This window comes from Symphalangus syndactylus, chromosome 4, assembly GCF_028878055.3.
Source record: "Symphalangus syndactylus isolate Jambi chromosome 4, NHGRI_mSymSyn1-v2.1_pri, whole genome shotgun sequence".
In the NCBI taxonomy this organism is placed as follows: Eukaryota; Metazoa; Chordata; class Mammalia; order Primates; family Hylobatidae; genus Symphalangus; species Symphalangus syndactylus.
The window spans coordinates 151,207,869-151,224,797 of NC_072426.2; the positions used below are offsets into that span (position 1 = coordinate 151,207,869).

The 16,929-nt window shown below is 33.8% G+C and overlaps 1 protein-coding gene across 1 annotated transcript in view; it reads left to right on the plus strand.

The window, feature by feature from the left end:
* LOC129481278 (uncharacterized) overlaps positions 1-16,929 on the plus strand; it is a 264,940-nt gene that overhangs the window by 225,506 nt on the left and 22,505 nt on the right. The window contains exons 2-3 of the mRNA XM_055276478.1: positions 9,761-9,904; positions 15,631-15,734. Coding sequence (XP_055132453.1) covers positions 9,849-9,904; positions 15,631-15,734 — 160 coding nt within the window. The 5' untranslated portion in view covers positions 9,761-9,848. The remainder of the gene's footprint in view (positions 1-9,760; positions 9,905-15,630; positions 15,735-16,929) is intronic.

A 16,929-nucleotide genomic window follows, 5' to 3' on the forward strand; every position in this document is an offset into this window, starting at 1 on the left:
TAAAATTAATTCACAAAAATTTATATGTTTGTTGTCAAATGATATAAATATATTCAGTCTCCCTTAGCTATTTCTCTTGATTGTCTTCTTTTCCACCTGATACTTTTCTGGTACATATTTATTACTTTTCAGTTAAAAGTGCTGTAAATCTTCAAGATAAAAGTGTAATACGCATCTTCCTTCTGTTCTTCTGTGAGAATTTATCGAAAATAATGAGCATGAATTGGTGTGGCTGATTGATTAATCTTTTATATCCCTGCTTACTACAGTTATGTAATTTCATAATAAAAACCTTGAAATATATATATATTTTTTGCTTTCATGAGGCGTTAATCACCAATTGCCCTGGCTTTACGCATGCCCTCCCCTCCACCCCCCAACACCTGCCACTCACACACATGGATTTACTCTGTAGATCTATCGACTGCATTCTGCTATCCTTGGGTCTTCTAAATCTTTATAAATTCTGGCTAGAGATGGTCTCAACATAGGAATTCACATGTTCTTTGCTCATATCATTTTTCTTTTCATTTTTGCATAAATTGTTAGAAATGTATTGGTTAAAAATTTTAAGTGCCCTTAATTTCTTTAAAAAAACTAGTATTTTTTCTGATGATGAAAAATAAATTTGTACCTTCTTCCTTGAAATATGGCATACAAAATAATTAACATGGGCCTAGCTGAGGACCAAACCATGAAGTAAAAGTGAAAGAATTAGCTCATAGACCTACAAAATTCAGAATTGAATTAGTTGTAATATAAATCTAGTAAATCTAATCTATAGATTTTAACGCATCCTAGATATTTGTATTTAATGTATATATTATTAAGGAAATTGTTTTTACCAGCATTGCACGTGTACCATTTTACATGCTATGTTTCACAAGAAATATTGCTCAGCCTCCCCACTCACTTTGTGTGTTAATATTCTCTAAAGAGCCCAGTTGCACTATCCAACTGAAAAATCACTTTAATCTGTCTGTTTAGTAGTGAAGACGAGGATAATTTCACTCTAGAGGATTCTTCCCACTTGACTAATAGATGGAGTCTCAGATCTCAACCCACGCTTTGAAGAAGCATTCTTAGGAACCCACGCCAACTGGACGACTGATGGGGTACTTCACTATTTTGTGGCAGGAAAATAAGAGTATGAACATCCCCCAACCATAATGAGTCTACTGAATGAAAATACATGTTTTATTAGAATGAAAATCCACAGAGAGAGATTATACGAGGGCAGCAGTTTTCCCTTTCTGTTGTGCACAGAAAGTAAACTGGAGCATGCTTAAGTGTGGACTCTAAAACCAGATACTCTAGGCTTGCTTTCTTCAAACTAAAGTATTTTTCCCTCATCTTTACATTATCATCACATAAAATTAAGGCCAATTACAGAGATTAAAAGAGTGAGAGTGGAGAAAGTATACAAATGCAAACATTTCTACTTTAAGGATTCATGATGTAAGTAAAATTTTAGCCTACGTTTTCAAATATCAATGCCAGCCCATTCAATACTTCTGAGTTTAATTTTTTGATGTAGCACTTACTGCTGTGCATTTTTAATATATTAACCCATTCTCCTGTTTATTGTCTGCCTTTCCCCACTGGAAATGTTGGCCCACACGGACAGGAAGTTGGTCTGTTTTGTTCATTTCTCTATGCACGGTAACTAAAAGAGCACCTGTACTTCATGGGAACTCAATAAACATTTGCTGAATTCAGCCAGGGACTCAGCCTCAGAATGGTCATTGGAACAAGAGGAGTTTGAGTATGGGAGCTCAGGAGGACAGTTGACAAAGATCTCCATTCTCCTCCTCACAGAGCTTCATCATCTGCCATAAATATTCTAAGTGCCCATATCTTTAGAAGTATTTGTAACGAACGTTGTTTACAGTAAGATAGATATTTTTCAAAGAAAGACAAAAAATCCGATATTATTAGAAACTTCATGCCTCGGGCCCTCATGTTGTGTAGTTTGTCATGAACTCTGTAACTGTGCTCATCTTTGCTTCTCATAGTGTACACATGTACATTCATTGTGCATATTGTTTTATGGAGAATTCATGCTTGGAAACATTTCCAGGAATTTTGGAGACATTGTAAGAAATCAAGTTCTTTATGCTGCAGGGTCTCCTTTTACACCAAACAAATTATAAGGTAATGTTAACTTAGTATATTTAGGAAGAAAGAATAATGCTGAAATTTGCTGTTGTACTTCTAAGATGTTCAATTTCAGGATACAGTAGCATGAATGAGTATCAATTAATGATACAAGGCAATTTAAGAGCATATCTTAATGCTTAATCTTGGAATGTTTGTTTTAATATTATATGCTGAGGAAGCAATACTGAAGTGCTATAAGCTTCATTTGTATTTAGCATAAAAATTTTAAACTAAACTAAAGGTGTCCAATAGGTTTTTTTTCTGTGTTTGTGTAGTTTAATATATATTGATGTTAAAACATAATTATATTCACTTTTGCCTAGTGAAGTAACACCGCTTGTGGAAAATATTTCTGAGAGATAAGAAATACCCTTTTATAATATTTTCATATGCTCACCAAATCATTCTAATAGTTTGGCAAAATCAACAGACATTTATTTCCCACTGGCACTGGCTGTACTGAATGTTTACCAAATTCATTTCATTTTTAATGCGTTTATTTTGGCCTTGCTGTTTAAGTGCCAGAAAGTGCCAGAGGGTAAAGCTATGCAGTAGGTTGAATAGTGTCTGACTCTGTCCAAAGACTCAGTTAGGAGAGTTTGGTCAGGGAGAATTTTTGTCCTAGATTAGTTGTTAATGTCCATCTAAAACCATAGAGTAATTGCACATTTTAAAATTTACTTTGCTATAAGGCACTTGGTTTAAATTGGGAGTTCTGCCTTTATATTTCTAACAACGAAGTAACAAAAAAAAAATCCAGATATCACCTGGCTTAAACCTACATTTAGGTTGAATGTGAAATAATCTAAGACAGACAGATGGCGATCTGTGTTATTTTGGTAGAGTTACTTCTTTGGCTTTAATTTTCACTGGCAGGTGAATTCAAAATTCAATCACAATAAATTTATTAATTTTAGATGTATTTTAAATAGAATGAATCCCACTATTATCTTCTAGCATTATAATTTATGTTTTATGTTCATTATCATGGTTTATACATTTGGGCAAATCTCAATTTTCTGAATCTTAGTTCCATCTTTTATAAAAAGATGGAGGTCTATTGGGGAAGCTTAAGCATCAAAGTTGTGGATATAATAATAAACCAGATATATGCTTAATTATGCTTATTTTTATTTACAGAAATTGAAAGAATTTTGAACCAACACTCAAAAATCATGAGATTTTAGGTCAAAATATGAATTCCCAGGTTCGTCTGCAAAATTGGAAAAGCTAAGGATTAGAAGGCAACATTCTCACACGGTAATAATCTAGAGCCAGTCATTGGCTGCTTGCTAGTTGGTTCTATGACTTACTCTTCCCTCCTCTCTCTAATACTGAAATTAAAGAAAATTTCTAAAAACTACTTTAAAGTTCATATGGAACCAAAAAAGAGCCTGCATTGCCAAGTCAATCCTAAGCCAAAAGAACAAAGCTGGAGGCATCACGCTACCTGACTTCAAACTATACTACAAGGCTACAGTAACCAAAACAGCATGGTACTGGTACCAAAACAGACATATAGACCAATGGAACAGAACAGAACCCTCAGAAATAATGCCACATATCTACAACTATCTGATCTTTGACAAACCTGACAAAAACAAGAAATGGGGAAAGGATTCCCTATTTAATAAATGGCGCTGGGAAAACTGGCTAGCCATGTGTAGAAAGCTGAAATTGGATCCCTTCCTTACACCTTATACAAAAATTAAGTCAAGATGGATTAAAGACTTAAATGTTAGACCTAAAACCATAAAAACCCTAGAAGAGAACCTAGGCAATACCATTCAGGACATAGGCATGGGCAAGGACTTCATGTCTAAAACATCAAAAGCAATGGCTACAAAAGCCAAAATTGACAAATGGGATCTAATTAAACTCAAGAGCTTCTGCACAGCAAAAGAAACTACCATCAGAGTGAACAGGCAATCTACAAAATGGGAGAAAATTTTTGCAATCTACTCATCTGACAAAGGGCTGATATCCAGATTCTACAATGAACTCAAACAAATTTACAAGAAAAAAACAACCCCATCAACAAATGGGCAAAGGATATGAGGGGACACTTCTCAAAAGAAGACATTTATGCAGCCAACAGACACATGAAAAAATGCTCATCATCACTGGCCATCAGAAAAATGCAAATCAAAACCACAATGAGATACCATCTCACACCAGTTAGTTAGAATGGCGATCATTAAAAAGTCAGGAAACAGGTGCTGGAGAGGATGTGCAGAAATAGGAACACCTTTACACTGTTGGTGGGACTGTAAACTAGTTCAATCATTGTGGAAGTCAGTGTGGTGATTCCTCAGGGATCTAGAACTAGAAATACCATTTGACCCAGCCATCCCATTACTGAGTATATACCCAAAGGATTATAAATCATGCTGCTATAAAGACACGTGCACATGTATGTTTATTGTGGCACTATTCACAATAGCAAAGACTTGGAACCAACCCAAATGTCCAACAATGATAGACTGGATTAAGCAAATGTGGCACATATACACCATGGAATACTATGCAGCCATAAACAATGATGAGTTCATGTCCTTTGTAGGGACATGGATGAAGCTGGAAACCATCATTCTCAGCAAACTATGGCAAGGACAAAAAACCAAACACCACATGTTCTCACTCATAGGTGGGAATTGAACGATGAGAACACATGGACACAGGAAGGGGAACATCACACTCCGGGGACTGTTGTGGGGTTGGGGCAGGGGGGAGGGACAGCATTAGGAGATATACCTAATGTAAATGACGAGTTAATGGGTGCAGCACACCAACATGGTACATGTATACATATGTAACAAACCTGCACATTGTGCACATGTACCCTAAAACTTAAAGTATAATAAAAAAAATCATTTTTTCAACAAATGGTGCTGGAACAACTGAACACCCACAAGCAAAAAATAAAAAGATTCTAAAGACAGACTTACACTTTCACAAAAATCAACTCAAAATGGATTACAGACATATATGCAAAATGCAAAACTACAAAACTCCTAAAAGACAACATAGGAGAAACTGAAGGTAACTTTGGCAATGACCTTTCTTTAAGAAGTCACATTTTATCACAGTTTATTTGTAGAAGCAATTAGAAATCCAAATACTGAAAAATGCTTTGCTATACATAAAAGTTTCTTTTTTAAATTACAAGGTGATGCCTGTGCATGGATAAGGCAATATTTTTCTTACAATTTCTAGATATGAAGATAACTGGATTAAAACTATTAAGAATGGAATATTGGTTTCTTTCAGGCATTATTGGTTAAATTAGTGAAATTCAAAGTGGAAAAATATGCTAAATATCTGTTAAAATGGCCATTTCAGCTATGGTAGCTAATTACTCTTTTAGTAGGCATTTTAAGAGTCTTTCATAATGTATAGAAATTGAATGGCTATTAAATCATTTATTCATTTTTTCTTTTGTCATTGTGCTTGAAATTTTTTTCAAGTAGATAATATTTTTCTGTGTATCTCTAACAGTAAGCTTATAAAAGTTAAACCAAGAAGGATAAGCGTTCATGGAAAGTTAGAAGACCATATTATTTAGTAGAACTTAATAATATTCTTACCTGTTTAATATGCAAACATAGTGTATCTATGTAAAAAGACTGCAATTTAAAGCACCAATTCAAAACGAACCACAGTAATGGAGATGAACTACATGAAAAAAGATATATCGTGAAAAACTTAATGAACTCAAAGGAAAAGGCTAACATTTCAGGAGGGTTTATTTTTAAATGCAAATAAGCACAAGCACTGCTGTTCTGAAAAGCAATTATATCACGAATAATGAATTGTCATACATCAATACTTTTTTAAATGGTAATTTTTAGAGCTGTTCTTATTAAATGAAGAAAAATTGCACATAGAAAAGTAAGACATGGCAAATACAAGGGTAAGTGAAATAACTGTTGCCCAGAAATTTGGAAACATGGATGAATACACCAAGTTCATATTAAATTAAAAAAAAAGAAGTAACTGATTTTTACTGTTTTTATTCTCTGCTGGTGTCTTACATATTTATGATACATCATCAATGGAATTATGATGTCTCAAGTTACTTGTGAACATGAGGTGTATGACCAAGACAAATTCATAAAGTGATTTTGTGTGTGCGTGCACATGAGTGTGTTGTATAATTGCCGGAATGTTTAACTTAAAATTGACAAGATTAATGACGAAAGACAATGTTTTGAAGAAGTTCGGTTAATTTTGGACTTAATACGATTCTTAAATCCTATTTGGAAACGTTTAGCAATGACAGAATAGCTACTCTCATTCAGCTCATCATTCGCCATGAATTACTTTACTTAAGAAGTTAAGCTGGAAATCATGCTGGTGTCAATGGTTAAGCCAGCCATTTGTGTACATTCCCATAGCATCAGTGATCATCTTCTGAACTCTCTGGAAGAAGGATGATTTGTCACTTGATATTGAACAGATTCTTTGAAATGTAAAATGCAGTAAGTTTATTTCATCTAAGATAAAAAATTAATCTTAGCTCACAAGTGAAGACGGAATCAATGATAGTCTTTTCATCATCTAAATGCCTTATAGAATGCCATGTAGAATACAAGTAGTAACTGGAAAGTAGGGCTTGCTTACCTGATTTCTAGTGAAATTATGCCTTTGGGAAGCTCCTTTGTCAAGGATTAACCTGGCAAATACTTCTTGGCAGAAATCACCCTGTGGAGCTTAACAGGATTGCATGAATGACATGTCTAATATTGTGGAGTTAAGAAATAAAATGTTAAGAAAAGTCTCAGGATTAAAACTTTCTGACAATGACCTCACACTGTTAAATCACATAATATGACTAGGTAAGTCAAGAGCCAGAATCAGAAGATACTTTACACTGGCACAGTCCAATTCCAAAAATTAAATGTAACTTTTAATTAACTTGAATGTAAATGTAGCTTTGTGACAATTTTTTTCCAGTTATAAACTGAATAAAAGTAAGCAATGCTGCTAGTTAAGAGATTGAAAACAGACTTCTGTATACTGTGAAAGCGCACCATAATGCAATGCATACGACCTGGCATCTTCGTGTAGAACATGTCAGGTTTATTTTTCCAAATCAAAGAAATTAACAATGTTGGAAGATATTTCTATTTTCATTTTTTTGAGTTTTCAATTTCAACTTTTAAATATCACTGCATGTTCTCACTCATAGGTGGGAATTGAACAATGAGAACTCATGGACACAAGAAGGGGAACATCACACTCCGGGGACTGTTGTGGGGTGGGGGGAGGGGGGAAGGACAGCATTAGGAGATATACCTAATGCTAAATGACGAGTTAATGGGTGCAGCAAAACAACATGGCACATGGATACATATGTAACAAACCTGCACATTGTGCACATGTGCCCTAAAACCTAAAGTATAATAATAAAAAAGAAAAGCTGTCAGTCAAAAAAAAAAAAAAATATCTCCAATAACATACTTATCCTTGTTGCAATATACTTATATTTCAGGACTAATAGTTCATACATCTTTCTGATAGTTGACAATTTTTACAGCACATCAATTTCATTCATTTATATTACGTGCTTTATCCATTAATCCAATATTTGTCTTTAGCTATAAAGATGTCTGAGTCAGTATCTCTTAGGCTAATGACAAGAGAAAAATTTGGAGAAAATCTAACTCATCCTAAACATAAGATGTCTATCCTGTATTTTAAAGTCATCAGAAATGGGCTTTTATGGTGCTGTCAGAAGCTTATTAATTTTGATGTTTAAATGTGTTTCCATATGTGCATTTTGAATATGTACATATATATGTATATCATATCTCTTAGCTTGTTGAACATCTGTATCTTTAATCATTTATGCTCCATTGAAATGATATAGATATGATACTGTATGCTATGCTAAAACCATAGACTAAGAGAAATGTATATAAAAGGCAAAGGCCTTTCCAGAAAATATCCTAGTCAAATAAGACATCAACTTTCCACTAAAATTGTCGTTTACTAGGTCAGGATGTGTATATTTATTTGGAAGAAGACACGGCCATGTGGAAAGAAAGGTTATGAAGTTCTATTTCTTATAATTATTTAAAAGATTCTGAGATTATAATATTTCTCATATGTAGAAATGATTTAATATTCACTTAGACTTTTCTCAATGTATGGAACACATTTGAATATAACATTCATTTAATTAAACTATTTATTTAGAGTTTCCTTGAATGACTTTCTCTACAACCTGACTTCAACAGATAATTGACAATTCTGCACATCCTTTTATAAAATTGACTCGTAAACACAATTAATTAGTAAGCTTTAAAAAACTCCCACATCTCAAGGATGTTTTATAAAAAGGCAAAGTTAATGATTTCAAATCTTAATTTATATTAAATCAAACTATTCCCACCATGTGCAGAAAGAACTATCTTGCTTTAAAAATTGGAGAAACAAAATATAGCCACTCAATAACCACTGCATCACTAACCTTTATGGTATATGACCTATTGTGCCATTTAGAGTCATGATCCCTTCTTTCATTCTTAGATAATATATCCATCGCTCATATATGTAGAAGGAACTATTTAGAGGCAAATGCTATTCAAGTACTGTTCTACAGAAATAGGTACAATGTCAGGGTATTTGGAAGTGAACTGATGATGCATTGCACTAGCATATAGAGACATTCTTCCCATAAAACTTGTAACATTATAGTTCAGGGACTATTTAACCTTAAATACAAATCATTTTTATTGTCCCAATAAAACTCGCGACACTTTATTCTTTACATTTCTCTTCAGCACTGTGTACCAACTACATTATTATTTTGTCAGGGTGGAAAGAAAAGACATGTTAAGTCTAATCCATGTGCAAACACATCTGAAGAACTATTTAGAAATGTACACATCTCCATCAAATATAGAACATGAAGACTCAAAATTTGTCACTGATGACAGAATATTTATGAAATAAAATGATCTTCCAGACTTTCCTTTATTTTCAGAATTACATAGAGTTTTCTGCTTTCTTTTTACATGCTATCAGTGATGTGCTTTCAAATAATTCTAATAAAACAATTCTGCAACAGTGAATAGGGAAAATGCCAGAATAAAACTTACCGCCGCCAATGTGTTTATTTTTCATACTGTATATTTGTTATTATTTATTTCTAAGTTTATCTGGCAGAACTCATCAGAAAAAACATAAAGTCAATTTATTTCTAAATTTTAAAAATCTTTTTTGATAGGGATTTAAGTTCATTTACATTAGAGTGTATCTTCTGAGGAAATTGGTTCTTCATCTTTTGCTAGTTTGTTTTGTCTTGCAATCATGTTTCTCATTGTTTTCTTTTTTACAGTTTGCCAAAGACAAAATTTCCAAGGGGCATAGTATAGGGAAAAGGGGAAAGAAAAAGAAATACAATAAAACTAAATTAAGTGCTTTAAATTCCAGTGAGAAAATAAAAATGATTTGTGTTAAAGGTTAAATAGTCCCTAAACCGTAATGCTACAAGTGTTATAGGAATGACGTTTCTATATCCTTGTGCAATGCATCATCAACCTACAGCCAAATACCACTGACACTGTATTTTTTTTTTTTTTTATCTCTACAGAACATTTGGATACCACTTACCTCTGAGACAGTTCTTTTGGAAATTATAAATATATTTCTTTCCAGGGATCAAAAGAGTCCACATCAACATGAAAGATGAAGTGTTGAATCTGAATTCACAGCTGTTTTATGCAATCTGGAAAGAGTGCGGGATTTCTCATTTTAGTTCAGTTCTCAAAGCTTTGTAGATAGAGGCCTGAAATGATATATTTGAATTTTTAAAAATATTCTTGTCTGGCTGTGTAAATGATTGCAATCAATCAGATTTTCTTTGTTCAAGAAAAAAACATGAAATTACAATATGAATATTTTGCACATGTAATTTTAGTTATACAGTGGGCAATGACTGACAGCTTAACAATGTCCCACTGTGGCAAGAGTAATGCGTTATTTTGGGAAAAATATTTTTACTTAAGAAAAGTTAACTTGCAATAAGTTGATTTTAAAAGTCTCCTTGGAAATTAATTTTGAAGGTCACAAAAGTATATCTGGAGTCTATTATTTTACAATTTTATAAACTAATTTTAAAAAATGTATTAAGACCTTACCTGTTACAAAAACAGAAATCTGCAGCAAAAATAAAATGATCTATTTCATGGTTGTTTATAATATACAAACATTTCAGAGAAGTATCATTGCCCATTTCAAAAGTGTTACATTAATTACAAAACAAATTTTAAATATTGGAAAAATTACAAAAATAAATTCCAATGGCAGGACAGATTATTATAATCAAATGGATGCATTTTTTGCCATTTTGAAAGAAAAGCTATGTTCACTGGACGTTTTATAATTACACTGTTTCAACAAATCAAAACTAAATATATTGTGATTTTGCTTGAAGATTCCAAAATGAGTTCAATTTTAAAGTGTAAATATACAATATTTAATATAATTTCCCCCTTTGAGTTGGAGATTTTACTGTAAAATTTGTTTTATCCATAAAACAAATTTAGTATAAATATTATTGTAATCAAATATTATACAGAGTTTGAGAGTGATGTCCACAAAATGGTAAAATAGAAGATCTCCTGCCATCACTCCTTTCAAAAGAGTACAACAGGAAACTATTCAAACCAAAATTCAAAGAAGTAGTGGAGAAATCCCTGGGTCCATGTGATATTTAAACTTTATCTTATACCCAATGGGAAGCTATTTACAGGTTTTAAGCAAATGATTATGTCTGTGTTTTAAAGGTATTATATTCTAGATGCTTCACGGAATTACATAATTTATACTTTATAAATTTATAATATATAACTGATTAAAAACAAGCTTGGAAACATAAACTCAAGTTAGAAAATATGGGTTTGACATAAAAGCTTAAATGTGTTTCGTGTGTTTGCTTGTTTGTTTCTAACACAAGTTTAACCTACATGTGAGTCACCTTTGGACTGGTGAGTCTAGAGTTTGAAACACACAATCTGGGTACATACATTTAGAGAAGGTCAGTCCACAAATGATGCTTAATGATCCTTGGGTGATGATCACTTTATCTCTAAAGAGAAAGTGCATGGAAAGAAAGGTCCACACATACTCTGAAAAACTTAAAAACGGTCACATAAAAGGAACAAGACTAAGACTCACATATTCTCTACCTTGAAAGGGACAGACATAGCCATATACATAGGAATAAATCATGTTTCTTATAATTATTTAAGGAGTCCAAGGATAGAAATGATTTGCCAGGTAACCATTTAGTGTTTGCTGAATTTATAATGTGTGAAATTGACACAGAAGCCTGAGCTGTAGGGGAAAACCTGGAGAGTGAGAATAAAGGGTCTCAAGAAGCAGTGGTTGACTTGGTCAATGTTGAAAGGTCAGGAAAGTGAGAACTACAATTGGCCATTTGGATTTGGCTACATAGTCACTACTGACTTCTGTAAAGAGCAGTTTCAGTGGAGTGTGGGGATAGGAGACCTACTGAAAATGCATCAGAGAATGAATAGGAGGTAGGGGAAGGGAAATAGCCTGTGTGGGAACAAACAACATAAACAAAAATGTTTTCAGCAACCGCCCTTGTTTGATCCTTCACCCTTGCGAATTAAAACCCAAAGGAGAAGGTCTTACGTCAATCAAAGGAAATTATGAATGACTCAAAGTCAGGAGTTCTAGCAAACACATTATTTAGGTGGTCTAGCCAACACATTATTTAGGTGACAGGATCGTGATGTAAAATGGTCCCAACAGGTTGGAAAGATACAAATATAGGTTAGCTTTTTTTCATGTCAGTTTTCCAAATTCACCAATGATGCTCCCTGCTATTATTTTTGGTATATCAAGGATTCTAAATAAAAATATTCAAAAATGTATCTTCACAATTCTTGGTCTTCTGAACTCTGATAATTTATCTTTTTTCCACTTAACATACTTTCATAGCATCAACAATAGTAATAGTGGTTGCCAGTTCTAGATTTCTACCATTTACCAACAATAATCCAATTAGTTTATTAATTTAATCCTCATGGCATAAATTGAGGTTTAGATCATTTGTGCAGATACAAAACGGCTTAAGCAATTTATTTAATTGTTTTTACTTATAATTAAGTTATTTAATTGTTTTTACCTAGAATGTTTCACCTCTAAAACCCACAAATTCTTCAATTTGGATCAATTCTCAATACTGCTTCTTCATATGCCAGGCCGCTGAGTACAACAGAGAAAGTCACACAGCTGGCTAGATGAATATCTAATTTATCCTATATATTTATACTACAATACATTCTCAGAAATTTCATCTGGGTTGTTTGTTTTTTTGGTCACTTTCTCATTTCTGCTCTGCCATGACTCAAAAACTTCTCTGTTCAAACATCTTACCCAATATCCATTATAATCTTCATTGTCAACAACCTCATATCCTATTTTACAGAGATATTTGAGGCCAGAAGATTTAAACTTGCTTTAATACCTATCTTTATAAACAAATGTATTTTTTTTCCTACATTCATTTTTCTCTTCTTTGTTCCAGGCTCAAAGAGAAAATGGCCCCATTCGGAGTTGAAGGTTATTCTTTCTGTAATTTCCATCTGAAATATACTTCTTTAGATCCATTCTTCACTGAGAAACTACAATTTGGGCTCCAAAGCCCTGCTTACATTTTCCTTTTGTGAAATAGTCTCTGACACAGGATTTTCTGCACGCTCCCCAAACACAGTAATTTTTCTACAATGCTAATGCTGTACCTATACACACATTCATCTTACTTATCATTGCATGGTTTATGAGGTGGATGGCAAACATGGTTGAATATTAGGAAAAAAAATTTTCCCAACCCCCTTTGCCACATACTGTGATTCTATAGGACTGAGTCAGGACTTAGAAATTGATGATTCATAAATACTGCTATGTGATGATAATGATCATCCTGGGTTGGAAACCACTGAATCATAGGCCTCAGGTCAGGGAAACAGCTTTAATTTCAGCTCCGAAACTTAATAGAAGAATGGTTTTCCACAAACTTCTCAAATATCTGACTCCCAGCAATAAATCTTTTCTCTGTTTTCAAACAATGTTGGGATTTCTACCATGTCTTCCCATTTCTATCAGTAGCCCCAGCCATCATCATCTCTCTCATCTGGCCTAATGCAACCCCCTGACTGATCTCTGACTCACACTTGCTTCCTCTATTATATTTTCTCCATCTAGAACTGAGAGACTCCTTTATGGAAAAGTAATATAATGCCACTTCTCTCCTTAAAAATCTTCCAGGGACTTCCTCTGACATGCAGAATATAATTCAAATTCTTCACAACAGCCTATATGACTGTATAACTTGCTGTTACGAATTTCCCTTTTCCAATTCCTGTTATTCCTTTGATTTCTCCTACTTCCTTCTCACTTGTTTATTTCAACTCAGCCATGTTGGGCTCCTTAATGTTCCTTAGCTACACTAGGCATGCTCAGGCCTCAGAGTCCTTGGATTTCATATTGTTTCTGTGTAGCAATGTTTCCCTGCAGATATTCATATGACTCTCTTCTTCCCTTTATTCAGATTTCTTATCAAAATCACCTCCTCTGAGAAGTATTCCTGGCAAAAGAGTATGCACACATTGTATTCACTCTTATCACCACAAATCACTTTTTAATTTTTTTAAAAAATTTGTTTTTGTCAATTTCCCTGACAAGACAGGAAAACACTGTTGAATTGAAGAGGCCAGAGAATTCTGGGCAAGGGATGCACGAATGGTTCTTGTTGGTGGATGAGGAAACATTGGGGAAGAGATAGCAAGTGATTATATTCCATCCTGACCAATAGGGGCACTCGCAGCGGTGCTGAGACCTCAGCAGCCAAAAGCCCAGAAATAGGATCTGATTTCTTAGTGCCTGTGGAAGGCATCAAACCAGGAAAAGTGATGCAATCTTCTCAGTAAGGAGACTGCAATATTTGTTCTTCCCTAATTTTATTTGCAAAATGTTCAATCACAGTTTTACTTCTGTGAGAACAACTCTTACTGGGACTAACACAAACAAAACTTTTTTCTTTTTTTATGTTATTTTATTTTACTTTTTTTAGATGGAGTCTTGCTCTTTCACCCATCGCACAATCTTAGCTCACTGCAACCTCCACCTCCTGGGTTCAAGCAATTCTCATACCTCAGTCTCCCGTGTAGCTGGGATTACAGGTGCCCGCCACCACGCCTGGCTAATTTAAAACTTTTTTCTATATTTAAATTTTTTTCTGTATAGTCTGGTTTCTATATTAACAAGCACTGTAATTAGATGGGACAAAATTTGTTTAGTGTGATCTGGCCATAGTTAACTGGTGATATTATGGTGAAAATCTGTATCATTTTTCCAATTCCATTTCTAGTCTCTAAAACCATTTCTTCCTCACACACTGTGTTTCAAGACAGAAGTTAAGTGTTTTTGAGTCTGGTTTCAGGAAGCCTAAAATAACATACCAATTATTTTGATTAAAGAAAAAGGCCATGGGTCATTTTCCTCATTAGATTATGTCAGTTATGGTATTGCTTGACGTCTATATTTTCTCCCAAATAAAAATGGGCTCTATATAATTTTATTTTAGTGTTGAATGGAAAAAGTGTGATCTAGTAGCCTTGTTATTAGTTTTCCTTTGTAAAATGTCTCAGTTAATTAGAATTGTATCCATTTATAAATATTTCATTGCAAATTTATTAAATAAGCTTTAAGCCTTGTCACAGAGGTGAATGGTGATTGTCTAATTTAAGCCTGAATTTTGTCTGTAACACTGCCTTTGTCTGGTGACACAATTTTGTATGAGCTTAATGAAAGTGGGTTTAGCTTATTCTATTGTCCTTTTGTTGCATTGCCATGACAATATTTCATACAGAACTATATTCTCTTTTACTTCACTCTTTACCACTTTATTATCTGTTCTACCTTTAAATGACTTCTGCATTAATTTACACAGTAATCCATTGTGCACTGGTGTATGCCACCAAAAAACTAAAAGCATCTAAAAATATGATTACTGTGTATTCATTGGTCATTCACTCGCTTTCAGTGTAGAAGATTTAGGTGAGGTTCATAAGAACTGGAAGACTTACCAGCTGTTTCAAAAAAAGTCTATAATAAGTGTGCCAAGAGATATTACCCTCATAGAAATAAACCCATGAATGTTTGATGTCCCTCCAGTTTACTCCTGTACTTTAGTACACATCATAATGCACGTTTTTCAAGTTTTATTAAAGTGAGCATTTTTCTATTCATTCAAAATACCATATTCAGCATAGTGATTATAGGAAAATCATTTGGAGAAGGCAAATGACTCTGGATTCTTTCTAGTCCTGGCTACAACTGACTTTAATAGGACCTTATTAAAGTCAGTTTAACTCAAAGGGTCTCAGTTAAGTATTCTTTTTTTTTTATTTTTATTTTTTTTTAATACAGGGTCAAGCTGGAGTGCAATGGCACAATCCTGGCTCATTGCAACCTCTGCCTCCTGGGCTCAAGGCATCCTTCCACCTCAGCCTCCCAAGTAGCTGGGGCTACAGGTATCAGCCACCACATCTGGCTAATTTTTGTCTTTTTAGTAGAGAAAGGGTTTTTCCATATTGCCACGGCATTCTTGAACTCCTGAGCTCAAGCAATCCACCCACCTCGGCTTCCCAAAATGCTAGGATTACAGGTGTGAGCCACCATGCCTGGCCAGTATTCATTTTTTTTTATGGGGTAGTGAGGGGTCAGTTTTCTGACCCATGAAAGCCGATATTGAGAGTTTAAACATTTTTTAATTTAAAATAAAGTTTTATATAAGATCGCGTTTTGTTAGTAACTTAATTGCTCCTTGGATGCTGTAGATCAAAATTTTAAAGACCATTAAGATACAACTTTATATACACCATGTGCCTCATTAGATGATTTGGCCAATGACAGCCCACCTATACAACAATGATCCCATAAGATTATAATACTATATGTTTTCTGTACCTTTTCTATGTTTAGATACATAAGTACTTACCACTGTGTTACAGTTGCCTACAGGATTCAGTAGAGTTCATGCTGTATAGGCTTGTAGCCTAGAAGCAATAAGCTATACCATATAGCCTAGTTGTGTAGTAGGCTATACCATCTAGGTTTGTGTAAGTACATTCTATGATGTTCCCACATTGACAAAATCTCCTAACAATGCATTTTTCAGAATATATCTCCATCATGAAGAGACATGACTTTTTTTTGTACCACTGTGTTCTTATTCAAAGAAAAATATGCACATTACACAAAACTTTAAACTTATTCACACTCACGTTAGCAATCAAGAATGCAGGAATGTACAGTACATGCACTAACTGTGCCTTGACCATTTGCTGACCTGATACATGACTTAATATATTTGATCTCACTTGAGGAAATCGAGTTTGGAAAAGAAAATGTGCATTTAACGTAAGTAAAATTATATTGAATGTTTCTTCCTAGTTTAATTTTTCAATAAAACAGGATCTCTTAAAATTATTTGTCATTAAACATTGAGCTATTTTTCTTTTATTAGAAATTACCTATCAAAATAGTGGCTGTCTGTCTTGATTAAAAGTGGATTGGTATAATGATACACTATTGGATCTGTACCCTTTCTATTCTGTTTTTTCTTCTAATTTATAGAGTAATCACGACTATGATATCAGGAATAAAAATATCCTCAAGAACAGGTGCCTAATTGGGAGAAAACTTGACACTTCCCATTTCCATTTT